General features: G+C 42.9%; 1 protein-coding gene across 1 annotated transcript; it reads left to right on the top strand.

Annotated features, from left to right (window-relative positions):
• The first annotated feature begins 1,171 nt into the window (after positions 1-1,171).
• Positions 1,172-21,652, top strand: LOC108411405 (scavenger receptor cysteine-rich type 1 protein M130-like). Its single transcript, XM_017682960.2, is given in 19 exon segments — positions 1,172-1,247; positions 2,323-2,637; positions 2,761-3,066; positions 3,822-4,118; positions 4,938-5,243; positions 5,326-5,616; positions 6,727-7,110; positions 7,324-7,443; positions 7,727-7,781; positions 11,221-11,503; positions 13,810-13,885; positions 14,248-14,553; positions 15,948-16,145; positions 18,106-18,281; positions 18,283-18,415; positions 18,498-18,788; positions 19,318-19,580; positions 21,273-21,325; positions 21,529-21,652. Coding segments are annotated over 19 exon segments (4,020 nt in total). The 5' UTR covers positions 1,172-1,204.
• The last annotated feature ends 1,329 nt before the right edge of the window (positions 21,653-22,981 follow it).

The following is a 22,981-nucleotide window of genomic DNA, read 5'->3' as shown; positions in this document are numbered from 1 at the left end:
CAATCGATTACACGTAGGTCAAGGTATCTAGCGTATTTGGTTTGGTTCAGATTGTTTCATCCTAATCAGAGTTACAACAGAATATTCAGGGCCTCTTTCAAGTGAATCTCCCTGAACAACCATTAAACTAACTATTTATGTTTACCATAGACAACACAAGTAGACACTTCTTTAAGTGTCTACATACTCAAACTCCTTTTCCATAGAATGTCAGACACGTTTTTCAGTCCGCACATGATTAATATAACCTGGGGTTATTTCTATGGCATGTTTCATAGAAGGTAAACAACTGTAATTCAAATAAAGAAATAAAGTGCCTGTTACGCAGTGTTCTTAGCGCAGCATCTTGTCTGCCAGTTTCATGGGTAATGTTATCTGGCTACAGTACTCAGCAAGCATTACTTGGACACATTTTACAACCATTAGGAATCCCTAAAGGTGTTGACCAATCCTGACTGCTAGCCTAGCCACTGAGCTACAGCCTAATAAATACAACATAGCCAGCATGAGGGTTACTCCTGCCCTGGTTTTACCTTTGAAAACAAAGAATAAAAGAATAAAAGTAGATGCTAATGATAGGGTTTTACCCTTTGAGCCAGGAAATGGGATCCAAACTGAGAAAAGTATTTAGACAGCCACACACATTGCTAACTTTAGGTTTTGGCTTCTGGTCGTGGTCATTTAGTGATTTCTGTCTGTTGAAGGCTGTTACTACAGGCTGTTACTACAGGCTGCGATTAGGTATTTGGCTTCCCAGCAGTAACATTAGCCATCTGAATTTATCAGCTAGTAAAAAAAAAGCCCAAAACAATATTTCAAAACAGCACAACACAACCTCAAAAGCAGTTCGATTCTCAGCACCCATGCATCAGTTTGCTGGCCAACGTCGACATCCTGCTGACTGCTGGCCACTGCTTGTCGACTCCTGGTTGACTGAGTTTGCATACAGTGTCTAACTAGTTTTCAGTTTCCTCAAAACAGATCTTTAATGCTCGAAGCCTTTTATTTTGGAAAACTGAGTTAAGACAAATAACTGAGAGAATAAATGAGTGACATTGGCCTCTGCGAGTGTGTTTGCATGACTCTCTAGTGACGTTCTACTGTTGCACAAGAAGAGATCAGATAATATCTCTTCATCTGAAACACTGAAGCATTGCATGCAGGAGGATTGCAGACCGCAGGTTCTGGACGACAGTGGACCGCCATGCTACCTGCTGCGATACTGATCATCATCTGCTCCACTGCAGGTAGGATTCGTAGCTGGGTGGACTGGGATTAACACAGAAGAAGCACTTGCAGGGTTTTAAAACGTAATGTGGGATTAAAGCGGTAAGAGTCTAACTTGACCGACTTTGAGCAGCTGTGCCTCTTTTTGAATAAATTCACACCGTCGGTAATGTTTTTCACACAATTCTCGGAAGATTGTGAATAAGCTTCAACCTTTAGGTCCTGGATCTATCCACATCATCGCAGCCTCCGTTTCTGATTTAGAATCCGGTTTGGTGATACCTTCATTGGTTGCTGACTGTTCACCTTTTTTTTTATTGCATCTACGTGAAAACAGTAAGAAAATGAATGTTGGATAAAGTTGGTGAAGGAACATGATTTAAGCTTCATGCAGGTTTAGTTATATAGCACATTTTATACCCAAAGGCAATTGTGTGTTTTACATAATATAAGCAAACCAGATATGAAAAGAAATTGATAAACTGCTTCAAAGTAGAAAAAAAATTACATTATAAAATATGAACACCAAATTAATGATTTATCTTCCTGTCATGCTGCAGCTGTTTAAAGGCACACCCTTGCTTCATATCTCTGAGTGGAAGTTTCCTGTATCTTCACGAATGAGCAGAAGAGGGTAGATTATCATCATGCTGGTTACTAGATTTTCTATTGCAGTGCCATTTCTATCTAATAAGCACCATAAGCAGCTGCTTAGGGCCCCCTGGCCACCAGTTTCCCTCAACAGCTTGTTTGATTGGCTCTATGGCTCAATTTTTACTTTAAACATCATAATAATTAGCCCAAGTTGATTTTATAGAGCTTTGGAACAACAGTGTCTGGTGGGTAAAGCAAATCTACTCTTCAGACAAATATTTAACCACAGAAACTGGAGAAATTATTTGTGATTTAAGGAAAAATTGTAAATGTGACGAGCAGCATGAAGCGGTTTCGGCCGGTAGTTTGAGTCACTGCTCTGGATGGTATTTTCTACAGCTACTCGTAATGACAGTGCATCTGTTTTAAGGTTAAATTCTTTGGTACAGTACATATCAGAAGTTGGTGACTGAACTTCCTTTGCGTTTCTTCTTCATTCAGATCTGTCTGAGGTCAGACTGGTGGACAGTGATGGTCTCTGCTCGGGGATACCTGAAGATCTTCATGAAAGAAAATGGTTCAAACTGAGCAGTAACCACATTGAATACAGGGCTGTTGGGTTGCTGTGCAGAGAGCTTAACTGTGGAGACGTAATCAGCGCCACATTTAGAAGCAATTTCAGAGACAAGCATGGCGATCAACCTGTAATTGACCTGGACTGTGAGGGCAGCAAGTCAGCTTTTTCAGAGTGCAAAAAATACAGCTCATTCATCCATCCCGATTATCTCAACATCAGCGTTATGGTCAGCTGCTCAGGTGAGAGTTTATCAGGCTCAGATTTGGACTGATGGTCCAGTGTGAGACTTGATACGATATATTAGAATAAAAACAAAGTATTTTAACTCACTTTTTGCTCTCTGTCGGCCTGTATCCTCTCAGACTCTGTGAGGCTCGTGGATGGGGCTGGACGCTGCTCTGGGAGAGTGGAGGTGAAGTCCCATCAGTCCTGGACCTCAGTATGTGAGGCTGACTTTGACCGGCAGGATGCAGAGGTAGTCTGTAGGGAGCTGGACTGTGGGACTCCACTGACTCTACAGGGGGCGCTCTATGGAGAAGGGAAACATCCTTTTGGGACCAATCAGTTTCAATGTAAAGGCTCAGAGAACCGTCTCCTCACCTGTAGCACCTCAGACAAAGAGGAGTACACCTGCACATCTGGCAGTGCTGTGGAACTCACCTGCTCAGGTAAAACTTGATCTATCCATTCTCAACTAGTTTAGGCCAAAGACTGTCAATCCCTGACATGGAGGCCCACAAGTAGAAGTAAAAGTAGGCATCTTCAGAATTACCCGAGTTAGAAAATACCTGCTGAAAAAAATTGGTCAAATAGTCATTTTTACATTCAACAAATAACGCATGCGCCTTGTAGAAGAACAGACACTTTGTTGAAAAGGTATTGGATAATTTTTAGTACCCATGAACCTCTAACACAATGTTTTTAAGGGAGCTCAAGTTTCTTTCAGGAGAGCCAAGCTCTGGCTGGTTTCCAGTACTTCAATGTTACTATCTTGTGAAGAAAACTTCTTGAACATGAGGCTGGATTTAATCTGCAGAACTTTATTTGCACAACCCAAAGCCCAACTGGTCGCATTTGACTGGTGAAACACAGTCCTGCAAAAATGTGACCTCATTATGATTTGACAGAGTTGTGGGGTTTGACCTATGGGCAACAAAAGGTATCAGACATGATGAGGGATGAAGAATCTCTGGAAGAACGATTTCTTTTCCCCTTACAGATATTGCATAGGAGCATAAAGTATTCTCTATTAAAAGGTCTGATACAAGTACAACCACAAAGTTGCTATAAAAGAACACATTTGATAGAATGGTAAATTATTTATAATACTGTCCGAGAGACTATAGTTGCTTGATTTTAGGAGCTTTTCCTCTGGGAAAGGTATTGCTGATACAGCGATGGATGTTCTCTCCACTCTCTTCAGGACCTGACGATGTGAGACTGGTGGGTGGGAGCGGTCGCTGTGCTGGGACGCTGGAGATGTTTCATGGTGGAGAATGGAGGGGAGTGACTGCAGACAGATGGTCCATGAAAGAGGCTGCTGTGGTGTGCAGACAGCTGGGCTGTGGTTCTGCTGTTAAATCTCCAATGAGTGTATCTGGAGGAGACGAGACCGGATGGGGTTTCCATATTGCATGTTTTGGATCTGAGTCTGCAGTGAAAGAATGCACAATGTTGTACAGCTCGAAGATCAGATATCCTGTTGGAGTCGTCTGTTCAGGTATTTCAACTATAACAAATGAGGTCTGAGTAACATTTTGGAAGCCAAAGCAATTAAACTTAAAAAGAAAAGGTACCCAGTGTCATTATTCAAATACGCTTCAATCACAGGTCATCACGTTCTTCCTAAGGAAAAGGAGCATATTCATGTCATTCCATAACCTATTTCTTGTTTTTGTAAACAGAAAAATAAATTTAAAGCTTTAAGACAAGACAGGGTGCATGGCAGGGATGTCCACTCTTATCCACAAAGGGCCAGTGTGGCTGTAGGTTTTCAAAGCATGATCTCACCACGATCCAACAAAACCCTTCAGCTCTGTGTCTCTTGCAGTACACCAGCAGAAGGGCGTTTTGCTTCAGGTCCCTTAACAAGTCCTAGTAGGGGAAATTTCTAGGATCTTCCTGACACACTTCCCAGTGTTCTACACACTGTAGTGGATACTGGCTCCCCACTGATGTCCCTATTCTGACTCGATTGGCATGTCTCTTCATCCTCTGTCTGTTTCTGGTGGATTGCTTGAGCATGTAAAATCCTGGCTTTAGCTTTCTAGACAAAATCATTTTTACCTGCAAAAATGTTCATTGCCTGCAGGATGATGTGACCGATGAACAGGAACCTTTAGACTCTTGTTTCAGCACTTCCCCCTTGTATTTTTCTTATCCCCTACTTGAGAAATCACAGGAGGTCACTTTGCTTAAGTTTTTTTACAGTGTATTAGAGACGCAGGATTATCAGCTTTGATAGTGGAGAGATATCAAATAACCCTTTCATTATATTCCATGCTTTATCACTCACTCACATTGTCCTGCGTCCTCTCAGACTCTGTGAGGCTCATGGATGGGGCTGGACTCTGCTCTGGGAGACTGGAGGTGAAGTCCCATCAGTCCTGGACCTCAGTATGTGAGGCTGACTTTGATCAGAAGGATGCAGAGGTAGTCTGTAGGGAGTTGAGCTGTGGGACTCCACAAATTCTACAGGAGCCTCTATTTGGAGAAGGGGAACATCCATTCGGAACCAAAGAGTTCCAATGTAATGACACAGAGAACCGTCTCCTCACCTGTAGCACGCCAGACAGAGAGGAGCAGAACTGCGCACCTGGCAAAGCTGTGCGTCTCACCTGTTCAGGTAGGATTCACACACAACTTCCAATCAGATTGTTTTAAGTCTCTTAAATGTCTGAATACATGAACATTGATGGTTTTCTCAGAACCTGATGGCATGAGACTGGTGGAAGGGAACAGTCGCTGTGCTGGGACAGTGGAGATGTTTTATAATGGACAGTGGAGAAAAGTGGTAGCAGATGTCTGGAACATAGAAATGGCTGCTTCAGTATGTAAAAAGCTAGACTGTGGCTCTGCTCTGGCAGCTACAAAGACAAAGACTGGTAGAGATGAACCTGAAGTGGGTGTCCTGATATCCTGCAGTAGGACAAACGCAATCAAATGCCATCCTATAAGAATCCGGCAGATCGACCGTCTTGCTGGAGTGATATGTTCAGGTAATTCGAGAAATGAAAAATTGTTTTTCAGCAGCGCCTTATGGAAGAGTGTGGCTGGACCTAAAGCACCTGTCTTGAAAGCTAGAATGCAAAGTCAACAAAGACACAGAATACATGAAACCTGGGAACTGCAAGTTCTAAGAATTGGTTGTAACCATTTGCTAGACCTTGGCAAGACCACAAAGATACATTCTACTGTATTTTGTAAGAAGCCATTACATTCAAATACTTTGTATTTATCCAGTCAACTGAAAGAAGGGATCTCTCTTACCCCAGTAATGCTGCTTATATGTGGGGTGCCCCTCCCCTAGGATAAACCATTACTGTCTTGGGTTAAAACAAGTGCTTATTTAAATATATGTACAGACAACAGTAAATATATTTGCCATTCTTCCTTTATCATTATATTTACTTCATGTCATGTACATGTATATTTATGATTCAATGTACACTTAAATGGAATTTGCTCTCTCATTCCGGTCTTGTCCTTCCCTCCTCTTCTACAGAGGATGGACTCACCCAGGTAGATAAAGCTCATGTGAACCCATTCAGTTTTCTTTTGCACCACAAAAAGATACCTGTACTTGTCTGAGGACTGAGTAAGTATATGTGCCTAGTCTTTATGTTGTGATGTGTAAAAGGGTACCTTTACATCATCACAGATGTAAACTGGAGGATTTGCTGTTTTACCTATTTGATTAATACACCACTAACTTTAGCTCGGTTGCTAGCCGGACCCGTTTTCGGGCATCGCAAAAATGCACACAATGGAACCAGCAGTTATGAACACAGTAAGCAAATCTCAAATCTTTAATCCGTCACTGTAAATTTATGTTGTACCTAGATAAATAAAGGATTCTCTACCATTGACCACTGAATCCATTCACCAAGATGAGAGAATAAAGGTCCATGACAAGCCAAAAACTCATCAGGGACATGATTCTGACGCTCCTTCTTGTGGTTACAATGAGTGAGATGTTTATGAGCAACATTTAATTACATTACTCCAATGTTTAGTAGCATATGAAACTGGCAGTAACTGGAACTAAATATACATACACGGATAACATCACTAGTTTTTGACCAAAATTATATTTTTTGCTTATTCAGAGTTCCTGGCACAGCCCACCATCTCCGTTTCTACTCCCATAAGAGTGTCTAGGAGCCTCCAAGGGCCAGAGGTATTCAGGGGCTACAGCTTCACCATCACCTGCTCCACTCAGCCGCAGTACCCAGGTGGATCCTTCCACCTCAGATTGCCCTGGAACAACAGAAGTGACTCCCAGGCAGCTGTCAGTCACTCAGCCTCCTTCCTCTTTCCTACTGCCAATGATTCCCACCAGGGGAACTACAGCTGTGTGTATGAGAACCAAGTGATCTTTCAGAATGATGTGTTTCAAAAGGAGAATCAAAGCCGTTTTCATCGCTGGTCTCCTGGGCCTTTCAATTATAATTTCTCCTCTGAGAGTGAGCCTCATTCCCTTATAGTCACAGGTGATCTATTAAAATTGTAGGTTTTTATCCATTTTACATGTTTTATTTCTTTTGAATGGAGTTTTTTTTCAGTTGCAGATTTAGGTATCTTTGTAGGTACCACACTAATGCTTTAACTTCAGATGTACTGCATTGCTGTTGCTTTGCCTTGTATTCTGTCATCAGTCAAACAGAACCTTAATTTTTGTTTGTAAATTTGTGTTTGCGATTTAGATTTTTCATGGACTCCGTTCATCACCAGAATGCTGCTCGTTCCATTTCTGATGCTGATAACCTGCTCCTTCATCTTTCTCATCTTCAACAAGTGTGGACATTTCTTCATTAGAGGTGCAGGTGAGGGTCTACGTTACCAGGACGGAACAGCTGTAGTGATTCACTGGTCATTAGTTCAGTGGTCAGTTGAGATGGAAGTTTGCAACTCATCACCAAATTGTTTTGGTTGAATCAAGAATGTTAAAGTGAATGACACACTAACGTATGATTTCTGATCTGAAGTCACACTGATGTCTATAAAAGTGGAGGACGGCATGTACTACATTTAAGATAAAAGCTGAGAATATTTTAAGATCACACTAAGGAAATTCTGTTCATTACTGTGGTGCATTGGTGTCTACAGGCCAGGAAAGAGCAGCAGCGGCAGTCCCAAAAGAGAGCATCCAGCTGATCTCCCTGTAGCTGAAAAGAAGCAGAATGTGGAGAGAGAAGCTGCCCACAGACTTGGTGCAGGACGAAGAGGAGGAGCATGATAGCAATTAGGTTCATAGTGAATGACACTTTAATCCCTAAAATGCCAGTTAAAGAACACTCGTGTTTAATACTAGATCCCGACTGATATCGGTTGGCTGGTAATATCAGCTGATATTTGCAACCTGTGTATTCTCTGTAAAGGCAAATATTTCAGTGATAATTTTTTTGATCACATGATCACTGGCATACAAAGTCACACTGTGACTATGGAGCAAAGCCTTAGAAAGTTAAGCCGCTGTCTTCTGTCTGGATTTTCAAGCTTCTTACTGGCTAATTGTCCATTTTTCTATTTTACCTTCAACTGCTCTAAGGATCATGGTTTTAATGGACTGGTTCTTCTCAAAAATTTTCAAAATAGTGAGCTTTAGTTTGGTTATCTGGACTTCAAATGAACTGTGAGGCTTAATTTGCTCAAGAATCCACTTGTCTTCTTGCCGTTCTGTACTGTTTCTTCAAATGTTGCAAAAATTGTCCATTATGTGATGGCCAAAATATATCTTGGTCTCTATTCCCCCTTTCCTGGGTGGGAGAGGGCCCATGGACTATTTGCAGGTCAGCCCATGGGTCCTCCAGTATCTTTGTACTTTAACTTATGTCTAAATTTATGTCCATTTTCTATTTTTCTACATAGTATATCGCTGTTGGAACAAAACCTCGTAGCTTCAAAATGGTAACTTTACAGGAGAAGGGAAAAAACCCTACAGTAATTTAAAAGTCTATGGAAACAGAGTTTTTAACCAAGTAATTTTTATTTGGTCCGTTCATCATGAAATTTTACATACATCTAGGGCAACATGTATTTTCAAGGTCTGTCAAACTGAAAAATGACAAATACGAGGTTTGTTCCGACAGCAGTGATAAGCAAGTTTATGTGCAATTATGTCTTACTACTGTAACACTGCACTTTCCCTCCGGGATCAATAAAGTTCTTTCTACCTACCTGTCTTGGCTGTTCTTTTTCCTTTTACAGTTACTGCAGTGTAAATTCGCTTTTCCTATTGCAATTCCTACACAGATGGTGAATGTGGCCACATATGTAATAAAACTGCCAGATTTCTGGTGTTCAGAATTCTGTGCCTTCAGTAGCACCTTTTGGATTTCTGCCTCTGCAACTTGGTTCCTGAAGATTAGAGATTGGAGCGTTAGGGTTCTCTGCTCAGGACAAAGAGGAGAGAATGGAGAAGAAAGGAAGCGATTAGCCTGTGAACATCTTTGTAACAAGTCATCAATAAACATATGAAGCCACCTCTCAAACATGCAGCATTTGTCAGTTCATTTCAAATAACTCAGTCCAAAGGATTTATCATTTGCTGAGCCAGTCAGAAGTTTAATTGGAAGCAATGTAGAACTGCATCTTCTGGAAACCAAAGTTGTGCCTTTTAAAAGCAAACACTCAAGACCCATGTGGCAGTTGCAAAACCAATCAATGAAAGGGCCCTACTAGTACCACCACTACCTTTTTTTAAACTATGTTTTTCTTTTTGATTTTGATTCTGATCCTCTAATTTTGTTCAGATCTGAAATTTTGAGCAGAAGTCAGACCTTGTGTCACTTGTTTGCTCTTAGTAGAGCAAACACCTTTTACATGGCTTGGAACACTTTGCAGCTCAAGCCTTCTTGTGATTTTAAGTAGTTCTGGGATAGTTAATCTTTGTAGTCCTCTTTACTTTTTAGTTTTGGGGCAATTTCTTTTCTCAGCCCTCTTTTCTTTAATGACACTAACTACCATACCAGCCACCCCTCTACAAAGGTGTGACATATGCTACTGTTTGCTACAGCCTTAAGTAGTGGAGTCTGCAGGTGTGTCGAGTTGAACCTAATCAGTCCTTGGCTCCTTGTCGTCGTCACCCTCTGGACACCTTGCTGGCATCGCCTTCTGCTGCAGGCTGGACACCTTGCTGGTGTCGCTCCCTCTGCTGGTAGCAGGTGGTGCAGGCTGGACACCTTGCTGTCATCACCTGCTGCCTGCAGCAGGCATGGGCGGCTGGACCCTTACAGATGGTGGTGGATTTAAAAAAGGGACCACAATCAGTCGTGTTACCATCATGGGTCAGAACATTTTGCTGGTGGACACTTACAAATATCAATGAGTCCTGCTTGACAACAAACTGGACTGGATGGCCAACAGAGAGGCTGTGTACAGGAAGGGGATGAGCAGTCTCTACTTTCTGAGAAGGCTTTAATGTTTGCACCAAGATGTCGCTGATCTTCTACTAGTCTGTTGTTGTGGGCTTCTTTGCAGCAGTGTGCTGGGGAGGCAGCATCAGAGGCAGAGATGCAAAAAGGCTCCTCATCCAAAAACTGCATGCGTCATCGCAGGGGACTTTAACCAGACTGACCTCAAATCAGTGTAATCACATCTTTCTGCGGATGAAGCCCACATACCAACAGCTGATATACCAGATTAAAGCAATGGTGAGAACAGTTCATGTATGGCCTGAAGGGGCAGAGTCAGTGTTACAGGACTGTTTTTAATGTACTGACTGGAACATGTTTCAGACTGCAGCCACTGTGACCTCTCTGGTTGATGTGAATGAATATGCCACATCTGTCACTGGATTCATCAAGAAGTGTCTAGATGATGTGACTCAAGCTTTAGACACCCTAAAAGCTGGCATCAGGGCCAGCACACAAATTGCAGCCTAGTTCAACACCAACTCAAACTGGTGCATGTGGCAAAGGATCCAAGCGATCACTGACTATAAAAGCAAAGTCGGTAAGTCAGTGACAACAGACACCTCCTTCCCTGCTGAACCGAACACTTTCTATGCCCACTTTGAGAGTACTGCTCAGGCTAAGCTAACCACCACCTCCCTGCCCCTCCTTACAGCTATGATACTCACTACAGATGAGGTAAGGAGGGCACTGACGAGGGTCTCACCTCGGAAATTCACAGGTCTAGATGGCATTTCTGCTTGTGTCCTGAAAGCATGTGCCACCCATCTGACTGCCACCTTCATGGACATCTTCAACATTTCCCTGGAACAGTCTACCCTTCCCACCTGCTTCAAAGCTATAGCCATTGTCCCAGTAACAAAGAAACCCATCATCATATTCATGAATGACTACCGTTCCCATTGCTCTCACACCCTTAGTGATGAAGTGCTTTGAGAGACTGATATTAGCTCACATAAAGTGCAGTCTACCTAGCACTCCGGACCCCCATCAGTTTGCCTATAGCTCAAACAGATCTTCTGATGGTGTGGTCTCCCTGGCAACGCACACTGCACTCAACCACCTGTAAGGAATGAACACCTATGTCAGAATGCTGCTTACTGTCTTCAGCTCTGCCTTCACTACCATCTTCCCTTTCAGAGTGGTCTCCAAACTAAACACTCTTGTAATAAGTCACTCATTGTTCAGCTGGATCATGGACTTCCTCGCCTGCAGACCTGGATGGGTCAGGATGGGTGACCAGACCTCTCCCCACCTCACACTTAGCACAGAATGGCAACAAGCCTGCATCCTTTCATCTATGCTCTACACACTGTCCACTTGCAACTGCATCACAAAACACAGCTCCAACACCATCATCAAGTTTGCCGACAACACAACAATAATCGGCAGCATCAGCAACAATGATCCATGTGTCTTTCAGGGCTGCGTCCTTCGGAGGTTGCATTTGAAGGCCGATTGCATCACAGAGGTGCGACTAGGCTGTCCCATTTTGAAGCTCCTTCATATGCGGCCGAGAAACGTGTCATCCTTTTCCATGGCAATGAAGGATCCAACGGGTGCATCCTTTGCCAGCCAACTAATCCTGAGGTTCATTGCATGCCGGTGAGGACTCAAGAATGCAGGCATCAACAGAGAAGCAGAGGACGGCTGAAGAGACACTTATAAGTATTGGGTTTAAACTGAGGTGAATGTCTAACGATGACGTTTTCCTCTTGCGCAAGTGGAAATGAGATAATACTTGTTCTGAAACACTGATAAACTGCAAACTGCATGTAGTAGGTCAGACTGCATGCTCTGGATAACCCTGGACACCATGCTAACTGCTGTGATACTGATGGTCATCTGCTCCACTTTAGGTAGGACTCAGAGACGGCTGGTCTTGATTTAAAGCAGAGGAGGTGCTTAAAGGATTTAGAGTCCATATTCACTGGAACTGAGTAACTACATTTGTGCTCTGGTTTAACTGGAACTGAAAGACCTTTGAATCTTCTCTACACCATTAATAATACATTTCATATAATACTGGCAAGATTGTGAAAACCCATCGGCCATAGATCTGACCACATCTTGTCAACGTCCTTCTGGGACTCATAAAGCAGGCCCCAGTTACATTTGTTGGCTGCTAATGGTAACACTTTTGACTAAATCTTTAAGGGTTTTGATTACAATAAGAAAATTAAGCTCGGCTATGATCACATTTAAGGTCCAAAATATGTGAAGTCTAAAAAGACTTGCTATTATGCAGCAATGTTTTTTGAGATGAAAACTTGCTTCCTGTCTCTGGGTGGAAGTTTCCTGCATCCTCCCATCAGAGGGGAGGGGGTATTATCATGTCAGATGTGAGATTGCCTCATGTGTGAGTTTTTGCCTGTAAACTAAGGTTATAATCGTAAAACTAGTGCCTTGAATTTTTATATTTGTTGGTTAAGCTGGCTCGACAAAGCCAGCTCACTGTCCTTCCTTGTCTTCCTCTTTATTATTCTATGCTTTTTTGAACTACAACCACAAAACTTTGCACTATACACCGATCAGGCGTAACATCATGACCCACCTCCTCGTTTCTCTGCTCACTGTCCATCTTATCAGCTCCACTTACTGTATAGCTGCACTCTGTAGTTCTACAGTTACAGACTGTAGTCCATCTGTTTCTCTGGTACTCTGTTACCCTGTTCTTCAGTGGTCAGGACCCCCATGGACCCTCACAGAGCAGGTACTATTTGGGTGGTGGATCATCTTAGCACTACAGTGACACTGACGTGGTGGTGGTGTGTTTCCTGGGCTACTAAAGCTGCCGTAAAGGCTAAACATGTCATGCCTATTAAAACAGGACTCTGTCAAAATGAAATCATTCTCAATAGTTTATTGGTTATAGGTCCAGGTCCGCATAGGGCAGTGTCTGGGTCCAGACTCGGACCAGGGCCCGCCTATTAGTGACCTCAACTCTAGTCCTTCATCAGTGGTCGCAGGACGCTGCCCACTAAAACTCCAACAGCACTGCTGCATCTGATCCACTCAGACCAGCGCAACACATACTAACACACCACCACTACGTCAGTGTTACTGCAACGCTGAGAATAATCCACCACCCAAATAGTACCTGCTCTGTGAGGGTCCATGGGGGTCCTGACCACTGAAGAACAGGGTGGAGCTGATAAGATGGACAGTGAGCGTAGAAACAAGGAGGTGGTCAGAATGTTAGGCCTGATCGGTGATGCATGTCAGGCTGAGAGTGCATCTCTACAGCCAGACCCTTCTCATATTTCTTTGTTTCTGATCTAAATGTTTTGCTTACTGTTGGATTTGGAACTGTACAAACTCCGCCCCACTCCAGCTCAGACAGACGAGATCTGTGTTGTCCAGCATGTAGGCACCCTGATAGCTAAGTTAGTTATACTTTAGCTACAGTTACAGCTGCTTAGTGTGCAGCGTTCATGCTGTGTCTGCTTTTAGCTTGAATGGTTCCTCTTGCATGCAGCGTTCTGTTTTTGCTATTACCATCAGAAGCAGAAGCCTAAAATGATTTTTTTGTTGTGTACCCAGTCACAGTGTCTGGTGGGTGAAGCAGACCTACCATCATAAAATTTTGAAAATTATTTACAAGCCAGATTTAAAAGTAAATCTGTTTCGGCCAGTAGATTCAACCACCGCTGTAAAGGTTTCTTATTCTTCTAAACAGGGCGCTACTTTAGTGGCGATGCATCTGTTCAATGACTTCAGCATAGTTTGTATCAGAAGTTGGTGACTGAACTTCCTCTGTGTCTCTTCTTCATTCAGATCTGTCTGAGGTCAGACTGGTGGACGGTGATGGTCTCTGCTCGGGGATACCTGAAGTCCTTCATGAAGGAAAATGGTTAAAACTGAGAAGTAACTACATTGAATACAGGGCTGTTGAGTTGCTGTGCAAAGAGCTTAACTGTGGAGACGTAATCAGCGCCACATTTAGAAGCAATTTCAGAGACAATCATGGCGATCAACCTGTAATTGACCTGGACTGTGAGGGCAACGAGTCAGCTTTTTCAGAGTGTAAAAAATACAGCTCATTCATCCATCCCGATTATCTCAACATCAGCTTTATTGTCAGCTGCTCAGGTGAGAGTTTATCAGGCTCAGATTTGGACTGATGGTCCAGTGTGAGACTTGATACGATATATTAGAATAAAAACAAAGTATTTTAACTCACTTTTTGCTCTCTGTCGGCCTGTATCCTCTCAGACTCTGTGAGGCTCGTGGATGGGGCTGGGTGCTGCTCTGGGAGAGTGGAGGTGAAGTCCCATCAGTCCTGGACCTCAGTATGTGAGGCTGACTTTGACTGGCAGGATGCAGAGGTAGTCTGTAGGGAGCTGGACTGTGGGACTCCACTGACTCTACAGGGGGCGCTCTCTGGAGATGGGAAACATCCATTTGGGACCAATCAGTTTCAATGTAAAGGCTCAGAGAACCGTCTCCTCACCTGTAGCACCTCAGACAAAGAGGAGTACACCTGCACATCTGGCAGTGCTGTGGAACTCACCTGCTCAGGTAAAAAATGATCTAGCCATGCCTCGCTCGACTGAACGTTGAGATGCTTGACCTGTTTAGTTAACAGTTAGCTGAAATAAATAATGTGGGTATTTAAAATTATGACAGAATCAAACTCTTTCATTTCTATCAAAATAGTGGAGAAGAATCCAAACCCCGACTTAGCCAGGGGACCAGCTATATGTTTTGAAGTGAAGTTTATTCGTTTGCACGAAGGTACCAGATACCCAGCCAGCCTGTAAGACTCTGGGCTGATGCTGTTTTATAGCAGGACTGATGTCGAGATTAGGCTCCGCCTACACATGACCAGTGACAGGTGTGACAGACGTGAGCGTGTAGGGATAAACAAGAATAGACAGAAGAATGTTCTAAATACGGTCACAGTGCAGACACACACAGTACAGACTATAATGACATATAACACAGCACTAAACACATTACAGAGCAGGACATTTCTACAGTAGGCAGAAGTGCTAGCAGCAAGTAGAAGGAGCTTAGATACTGTAGCTTCACACACTGACTTTGGAAGCACCAGAGGCAAAAAAATAAATAGCCTGAGACTGCAGGTTCAATTCAGGCTCACAAGCTTCACTGGTGCAACTTTTGAGTATAATGACTGTAAAATATGAAGCAGTGAATCATTTTCTGTTTGTTGAGCAGTTAACTATGCTAATCGTGCTCCATTACACTGTCCTTGGTATCATCACAGGCTAAATTTAGCTTAACCTGTAAACACTAAACCAGTTTCATACACCACAAGACCAATATCCACAAGATTTGGAGAGTTAATTGTTTTTGTTTTGTTTGTTGCCATATCAGGGACCAAATTTCAGGCTTCGCTGCTCCACTCGAGCGTGACTAGAGGTGAAAGATGGCTAAAATTACCAAAGTCCATAAGACAGGCTGCGATCCTTATACAGCTTCTCTCTGAACTCCTGATCTCACTTAAACTGGTGTTAAGCTACCAAATTTGTGTTTTCCTGACATAAAATGATATATTTATCTCAGACTCAGCCCCTCTCCCTATTCTTGAGAGTCTCTCAAAGCATTTGAAAGCACAGAAGCCGACCGGCACTTCACGACCTCCATTTAAAGGTCTCACAATATTGCTTTGAAAGAACACCTTTGATACAATGTTAAATTATTTACAATACTGTCCGAGAGACCATCCATCCATCCATCCATCCATCCATTTTCCAAGCCGCCTCTCCGTCAGGGTCACAGAGGGGTGCTGGAGCCTATCCCAGCAGTCTTCGGGCGGAAGGCAGGATACACCCTGGACAGGTCGCCAGTGTCTGAGAGACTGTAGTTGTAAATATGCTTGATTTTAGGAGCTTTTCCTCTGGGAAAGGTATTGCTGATACAGTGATGGACGTTCTCTCCACTCTCTTCAGGACCTGACCACGTGAGACTGGTGGGCGGGAGCGGTCGCTGTGCTGGGATGCTGGAGATGTTTCATAGTGGAGAATGGAGGGGAGTGACTGCAGACAGATGGTCCATGAGAGACGCTGCTGTGGTGTGCAGACAGCTGGGCTGTGGTTCTGCTGTTAAATCTCCAATGATTGTATCTGGAGGAGATGAGACCGGATGGGGTTTCCATATTGCATGTTTTGGATCTGAGTCTACAGTGAAAGAATGCACAATATTGTACAGCTCGAAGATCAGATTTCCTGTTGGAGTCGTCTGTTCAGGTATTTCAAAAAATGAAAAGTGAGGTCCGAGAAACATTTTTAGGGAAAAACTGTGATGTTACATTCACCCACTCTTTAGGCTGCCAAGTTTTCCTAGGGGAAATGTATTTATTTTTCATGCCTATTTTTTGTTTTTGTAAATGAAATAGCTTGAAGCCCAGACAGGGTGCATGGCAGGGATGTCCAGTCTTATCCACAAAGGGCCAGTGTGGCTGCAGGTTTTCACTCTGAACAAAGCAGAACTGCAGTGAAATGTGGTAGTATTATGTTCGCTAACTAAAGGTACTGAGATTTACCCTTGGCGATACCATCCCAGTGAGTTTAGTACCCTTTTTCCTGAGTGGGTAGGGAGTTCACTACTTGACTCCAGTGAGATCAACTGCACATTCATGCCCGCCCCAAAGCATGATCTCACCACGATCCAACAAAACCCTTCAGCTAGTTTAGGAAAGGATTTTTACCTGCAAAAACATGCAGGATACCTGCAGGATGATGTGACCGATGAACAGGAACCTTTAGACTCTTGTTTCAGCACTTCCTCCTTGCATTTTTCTTATCCTCTTCTTGACAAATCACAGGACGTCAGTTCTTGTCTGTGGAGTAACAGACCAACTCTTTTGCTCTTTATGCCTTTGGAATGCATCTACCTGAGTCAAGGTCCAGGCTCATTTTAATCTTTTTGGAGCAACAGGTGCAGTGGTAGCAGTTGTGGCCTGGAGGTTAGGGAGCCACCCTTGTGACCGGAAGGTTGCTGGTTTGATCCCCTGAGCTGACAGGACATGAATGAAGTGTCCTTGAGCAAGGCACCTAACCCCAAACTGCTCCCCGGGAACTGTGGATAGGGCTGCCCACTGCTCCGGGCAGGTGTGCTCAATGCCCCCTAGTGTGTGTGTGTGTTCACTAGATTGCATGTATGTGGGTGTTTCACTGTATGGATGGGTTAAATGTAGAGGTCTAATTCCTCTGTGTGCAAGCACAGTTGGCCAATGGTTCTGAATTCTGTTCTGTTCAACTTACTGTGCTACAATATATGGCAGAAAGCGGTTAGAGTAATTGGGTAAACTTACGCAGTCTTTTCAACATAAGACTATGATGGAGCCTTCACAATTGCTTTGAGTTCAGTGGCCGTTTTGCATCTATTCTATAACCCTGAAATTGCACTTTATTCTCAAGATGATCTTTTTAACCACAGACCAACCTCCACTGGTCTGGTGAGCGCAGCAACATTTTTCAGATGCTTCTCTCTTTTTGCACTTGAGGCAAAGAGATCATCAAAGTACACTGCTACTTTGTGAATTTCCTGCAACAAGCACTCCATGGTTTGCCGAAAGATGACAGGCGCTGAAGACCCCACGAAAGGTAGATGATTGTATGCAAACATCCCTTTTGCGGATGTGGCTTGTTAATTGTTTCTTGGGCCACTTATTATTTACTGTTTGTTGGCGTACATGACCAAGATCTGTCTTTAAAAATTGCTGCACCCTAGTTAGGACTGCAAATAAGTCCTATCTTGATCGGGATACTGTTTTAAGGAAGACATTTAATTTGTAGTCCTTTTTAACCATCAGGTTTTAGAACTGGCACAACTGGGAAGAACATTCTGAAAGTTTAACAAGAGTAATAAAGTCATCTTTTAACAGCTGGTTTGTTTTTGGGATGGATTGCAGAAGGAATAGGTCTTGGAGTTCTGAATGTGTTGCTGCCAATTCAGCTTTATTTCTTCCAACCAGTGACCATCTTCAAAACCGTACTTGGAAAAAGCTTGCTTAAGTTGAAGAACCATTTATTTGGTGTACTAACAGATAATATAGGAATGACACCTTGCTTTTTCACTGACTCACATTGTCCTGCTTGCTCTCAGACACTGTGAGGCTCGTGAATGGGGCTGGACTCTGCTCTGGGAGACTGGAGGTGAAGTCCCATCAGTCCTGGACCTCAGTATGTGAGGCTGACTTTGACTGGCAGGATGCAAAGGGAGTCTGTAGGGAGTTGAGCTGTGGGACTCCACAAATTCTACAGGAGCCTCTAGAAGGGGAAAGAAGGGGAACATCCATTCGGAACCAAAGAGTTCCAATGTAATGAAACAGAGAACAGTCTCCTCACCTGTAGCACGCCAGACAGAGAGGAGCAGAACTGCACACTTGGCAAAGCTGTGCGTCTCACCTGTTCAGGTAGGAATCACACACAACTTCCAACCAGAATGTTTTAAGTCTCTTAAATGTCTGAAAACATGAACATTGATGGTTTTCTCAGAACCTGATGGCATGAGACTGGTGGAAGGGAACAGTCGCTGTGCTGGGACAGTGGAGATGTTTTATAATGGACAGTGGAGAAAAGTGGTAGCAGATGTCTGGAACATAGAAATGGCTGCTTCGGTATGTAAAAAGCTAGACTGTGGCTCTGCTCTGGCAGCTACAAAGACAAAGACTGGTAGAGATGAACCTGAAGTGGGTGTCCTGATGTTCTGCAGAAGGACAAATGCAGTCAAATGCCATCCTATAAGAATCCGGCAGATTGACCGTCTTGCTGGAGTGATCTGTTCAGGTAATTCAAGAAATGAAAAATTTGGCTTTCAAAAATGCTTTGTGGAAGAGTGAGATCATAAATATACACTCTACTGTATTTTGTATGAAGCCTTTACATTCAAATGCTTTGTAGATGGAAACACAGAAGGTTTTCAGTCTTACCTATTTGATAAATACACTTTGATCAATACATCTGACCTATTCCCCTGACATTTGCAGCCTTGGCAAAATTGCAACTAACAGTAAACAAATCAAATCTTTACTCAATGTCTGCTAAAAGTAAGTTGCACTATTAGAACTAAATAGAGAATTCTCAACCACTGACAACTGACTCCATTCATAAAGATGAGAAGGTAGAATTCAGTGGCAAGTCAGAAACTTGGAGACTTGTTTCTGAACATCCTTGTAATTACAAGAGTTGAGATGTTCATGTAGAACGTTCAGTAGCATATGAAATTGGCAATAACTGGGACTATTGTTTGCAGTTCTTGACCAATACTTTTGACCGTATTAATATCTTTTTTGCTTAACTTTTTGTTTATTCACAGAGTTCCTGGCACAACCCACCATCTCTGTTTCTACTCCCATAAGAGTGTCTAGGAGCCTCCAGGGGCCAGAGGTATTCAGGGGCTACAGCTTCACCATCACCTGCTCCACTCAGCCGCAGCACCCAGGAGGCTCCTTCCACCTCAAATTGCCCTGGAACAACAGAAGTGACTCCCAGGCAGCTGTCAGTCACTCAGCCTCCTTCCTCTTTCCTACTGCCAAAGATTCCCACCAGGGGAACTACAGCTGTATCTATGAGAACCAAGTGATCTTTCAGAATGAAGTGTTTCAAAAGCAGAATGAAAGCCTTTCTAAACACTGGTCTCCTGGGCCTTTCATCTATAATTTCTCCTCTGAGAGTGAGCCCCAGTCCCTTAACATAACAGGTGGTCTACTACTAAATATATAGCTTTGTCTATTTCACATGCTGTTATTATTTCAAGAGGAGATGTTTTTCCTGTTGTAGATTTAGATATTTTGCCGGTATCACATAAGCTTTATGCCTTAGACATACTGCATTGCTAATGCTTTGCCTTGTATTCTGTCATCATGTAGTTAAAACAGAGCCATTTTTAATTTATCTATAAGGCCTAAAATCCTGCTCTGTTTGTTTGTAATTGGGTGTGATTTAGGTTTTTCATGGACTCCATTCATCACTAGAATGCTGTCCGTTCCAATTCTGATGCTGATAACCTGCTCCTTCATCTTTCTCATCTTTGCCAAGTGCGGTCATTTCTTCATTAGAGATGCAGGTGAGTGCCTGAATTACCAGAACGGAAAAATTTCAGCAATGCACTGGTCATTAATTCTGTGGTCAGTCCAGATAAATATTAGCAATTCATCACCAACAACACACTTTACTCTGCCGAAGACCCTCCCATGCACACACAAAGATCCACACCCTCGATGCAGAACATCCAAATAAATACATACACATAACTTAAAACTAATCCACACTGGCAAAAACATAAGCAATACCTCTTTTAACTGGACCTCCCATGAGCTTCTTCCCAGCATGCCAGCTCCTAATTGGCTGCGCCCTCCCAACACAGTCCAAACAAAGTCCCCTGCGGTATGCGAGAGCATACGCAGAACATGTCCTATTCTACACAAACTCCACTGGTCATTCACTTCTACTTGGCCATGCATGCAGCCAGTCATCTCTCTGGTCTGTGACCTCACCTCAGCAGTCCCACTTCGGATGTGCTGCCTTGTTCTGACCTTGGCAGGCCACCAAACTGTGGCTCTGTGCACATTCTGTCCATTGGCATGCTGTCTATCATGCCCACGATGCTGGTGGGGCTGTTTCTTGCAAGCTCTGCCTCAGCCATATCATTAGCTACAGTGAGCAGCTTTACTTGTCTCACCGCAAAGTCCAGCATTTCCTCCCTGGGGTTGCACACCACCCATAAAATCCATAATGAGAATGCATGCCTCCCATGCCCAAAGGATGCCGAGAGCCACACTCCTCCCACCTAACTGACCTGCATGGATGGATGGTGGTTGTCTCCCAGCCATCTGATGTGCCTTCTCAGCCTTGAGCTGCGTTGCTTGCTTCGCTGTCTCCTCCCTGAAGTCAAGCTCTGTCATTATTGCCTCAGTGATGGCCATTTGAAGCTTCTTTTTGCGGGGCTTCATTGGGGCTCCAACATTCCTCGCAACATAGCTTTCAGCTTCATTCTTGTTGGCCTCTCTCCTTCTTGTTCTACTTTGTCATTCGTTTTGGGTTTGAGGTAGCACCTGCTGGAGAGGGCCTTGTTGAATAAAGCCATTATTCTGCTTATAGAACAGCCCTTTTAATAAACTTAGCAAAGAGAAAGGCACATACATAACACAGATCCTACAGGGGAGGTCACCACCACCCAATAAACATATACAAATAGTCACCAACATCAACAGAAACATAATCAGTACCTCTTTTAACTGGGACATGTGCCTCCCATGTGCCTCTTCTCAGCATGCCAGCTCCTGGTTTGCTGCACACCTTGCAGCCATCACCACAACATTACTGTGTGCCTTGTAGTGTCAGAAAGCCAGTCTGTTAGAGACCACTTAACCACTCCATGATGCAGTTTCCAAATGGCTAGTGCTAATGATTTTCCATTGCTTATTAGCTACATTAGCCTAGTAGCTCTCAGTGCAAAAGAAAGATAAAGACTAAAATAAATTTTTCACACTATCAATTCATTACTGTGATGCATTGGTGTCTACAGGCCAGGAAAGGGCAGGAAAAGAGAGCATCCAGCTTGTCACCCTGTAGCCCAGTGTGGAATAGCAGCAGAAAGTGGAGCGGGAAGCTGCTCAAAGGAGGAAGAGGAGGAGCAGGGTGGGAATTAGGTTCATGTTGACCCACATATTATCTGTATATTAAAAAATATCAATAATAATTATGTGTCTGTGTTTCTATTTGTCCTTCAACTGTTCTGAGGATCACTGTCTTTTGTAATGAACTGGGTCTGTCCAAAATCGTGAGCTTTAGTTTGGATATCTGGACTTATTTGTCTTCTTGCTGCCCAGGGTACTTTGTAAAGTTTTCACCAAGATCAAGTTCAAAGGCGTCAATATTTTTCATGTCCAACTTTTTTATTGTCCAGCTTTCACATCCATAAAAAAAGAATACCACAGCCTAAACAACAAACCATTACATTTTAGCATTTTTTCTTGTTCTGCCAAGTGTCAATGCTTTGATGTTAATAATTGATTGAAGTAAGCAAAAGCTGTCCACCACTTCTGCATCTTTACCATCCATTTAAAAGTTAGTCATCTTCCTTGTTGTCATTATCTTTGTTTTCTTTATATTGAGCTTCCATATTTTCACTTTGTTCTTTAGCTTTCCTTATAAGGGCCTTCAGGTCTTCCTGATTTTTGGCTATGAGTGTTTTATCTCCATATCGAAGGCCACAAATCTTCCCCCAGTCCTGGTTCTCTCAATATGTATTTAGCATATATGTTGAAAAGGTAGGGGGATAGGGGACAGCCTTGTCTTGCTCCTTTGCTGATGTGGAACCAGCCTGTCTAATTTTTTCAGTGACTGTGGCTTGTTGATCAGTGTAGAACAAAGAAAAGCTGTCGTATTCCCATTTTGCTGAGGACAATCCGTAATTCCATGTTGATATAGTCAAAAGCTTTGCTGTATTAAACAAAACATAAGGATTTCTTTCTTAAATGCCTTGCCTTTTTACAATTATCCAGCATACATGAGAAATGATAGTGCTAAATATCACATTTGGTCAGACTTATTTAAGATTTATTTGATAATTGGCAACATTTGATTCCTGTCGGGTCTAAGCAGGGTCAAGTGACGTCAGAGTTTGTTGCTAATAAGAGTTTAATAACACTTCAACATATTTTTCTCTAAAGTAAAGATCATTTCTTGGCTTTTTGGTAGCTAAAACCATATAAACTGGGAATATTTTAAACAAACTCTTGTACAGAAGAGTTTTCAACATTTTTTTGCAATCAAAACATTTTTGATGGGTATTTAATTTGTGGTGCACACTGGCCTATTGCTTTTTAAACGTTGGCTCTAAAGTGATCAATTTCATGTGACAATAACAAGAAACCTATAGGGATAAACTGTTGCCTTTTGTTTTTTTACATAATTTGAAAATGTCTTGTCATTTACATTGTGTGTCAATTTCATAATTAATGGACCAAAAGAAACTC

This window comes from Pygocentrus nattereri, chromosome 22, assembly GCF_015220715.1.
Source record: "Pygocentrus nattereri isolate fPygNat1 chromosome 22, fPygNat1.pri, whole genome shotgun sequence".
In the NCBI taxonomy this organism is placed as follows: Eukaryota; Metazoa; Chordata; class Actinopteri; order Characiformes; family Serrasalmidae; genus Pygocentrus; species Pygocentrus nattereri.
The sequence above is the reverse complement of the archived record's forward strand: the minus strand, read 5'-3'. Positions and strand labels throughout refer to the sequence as shown.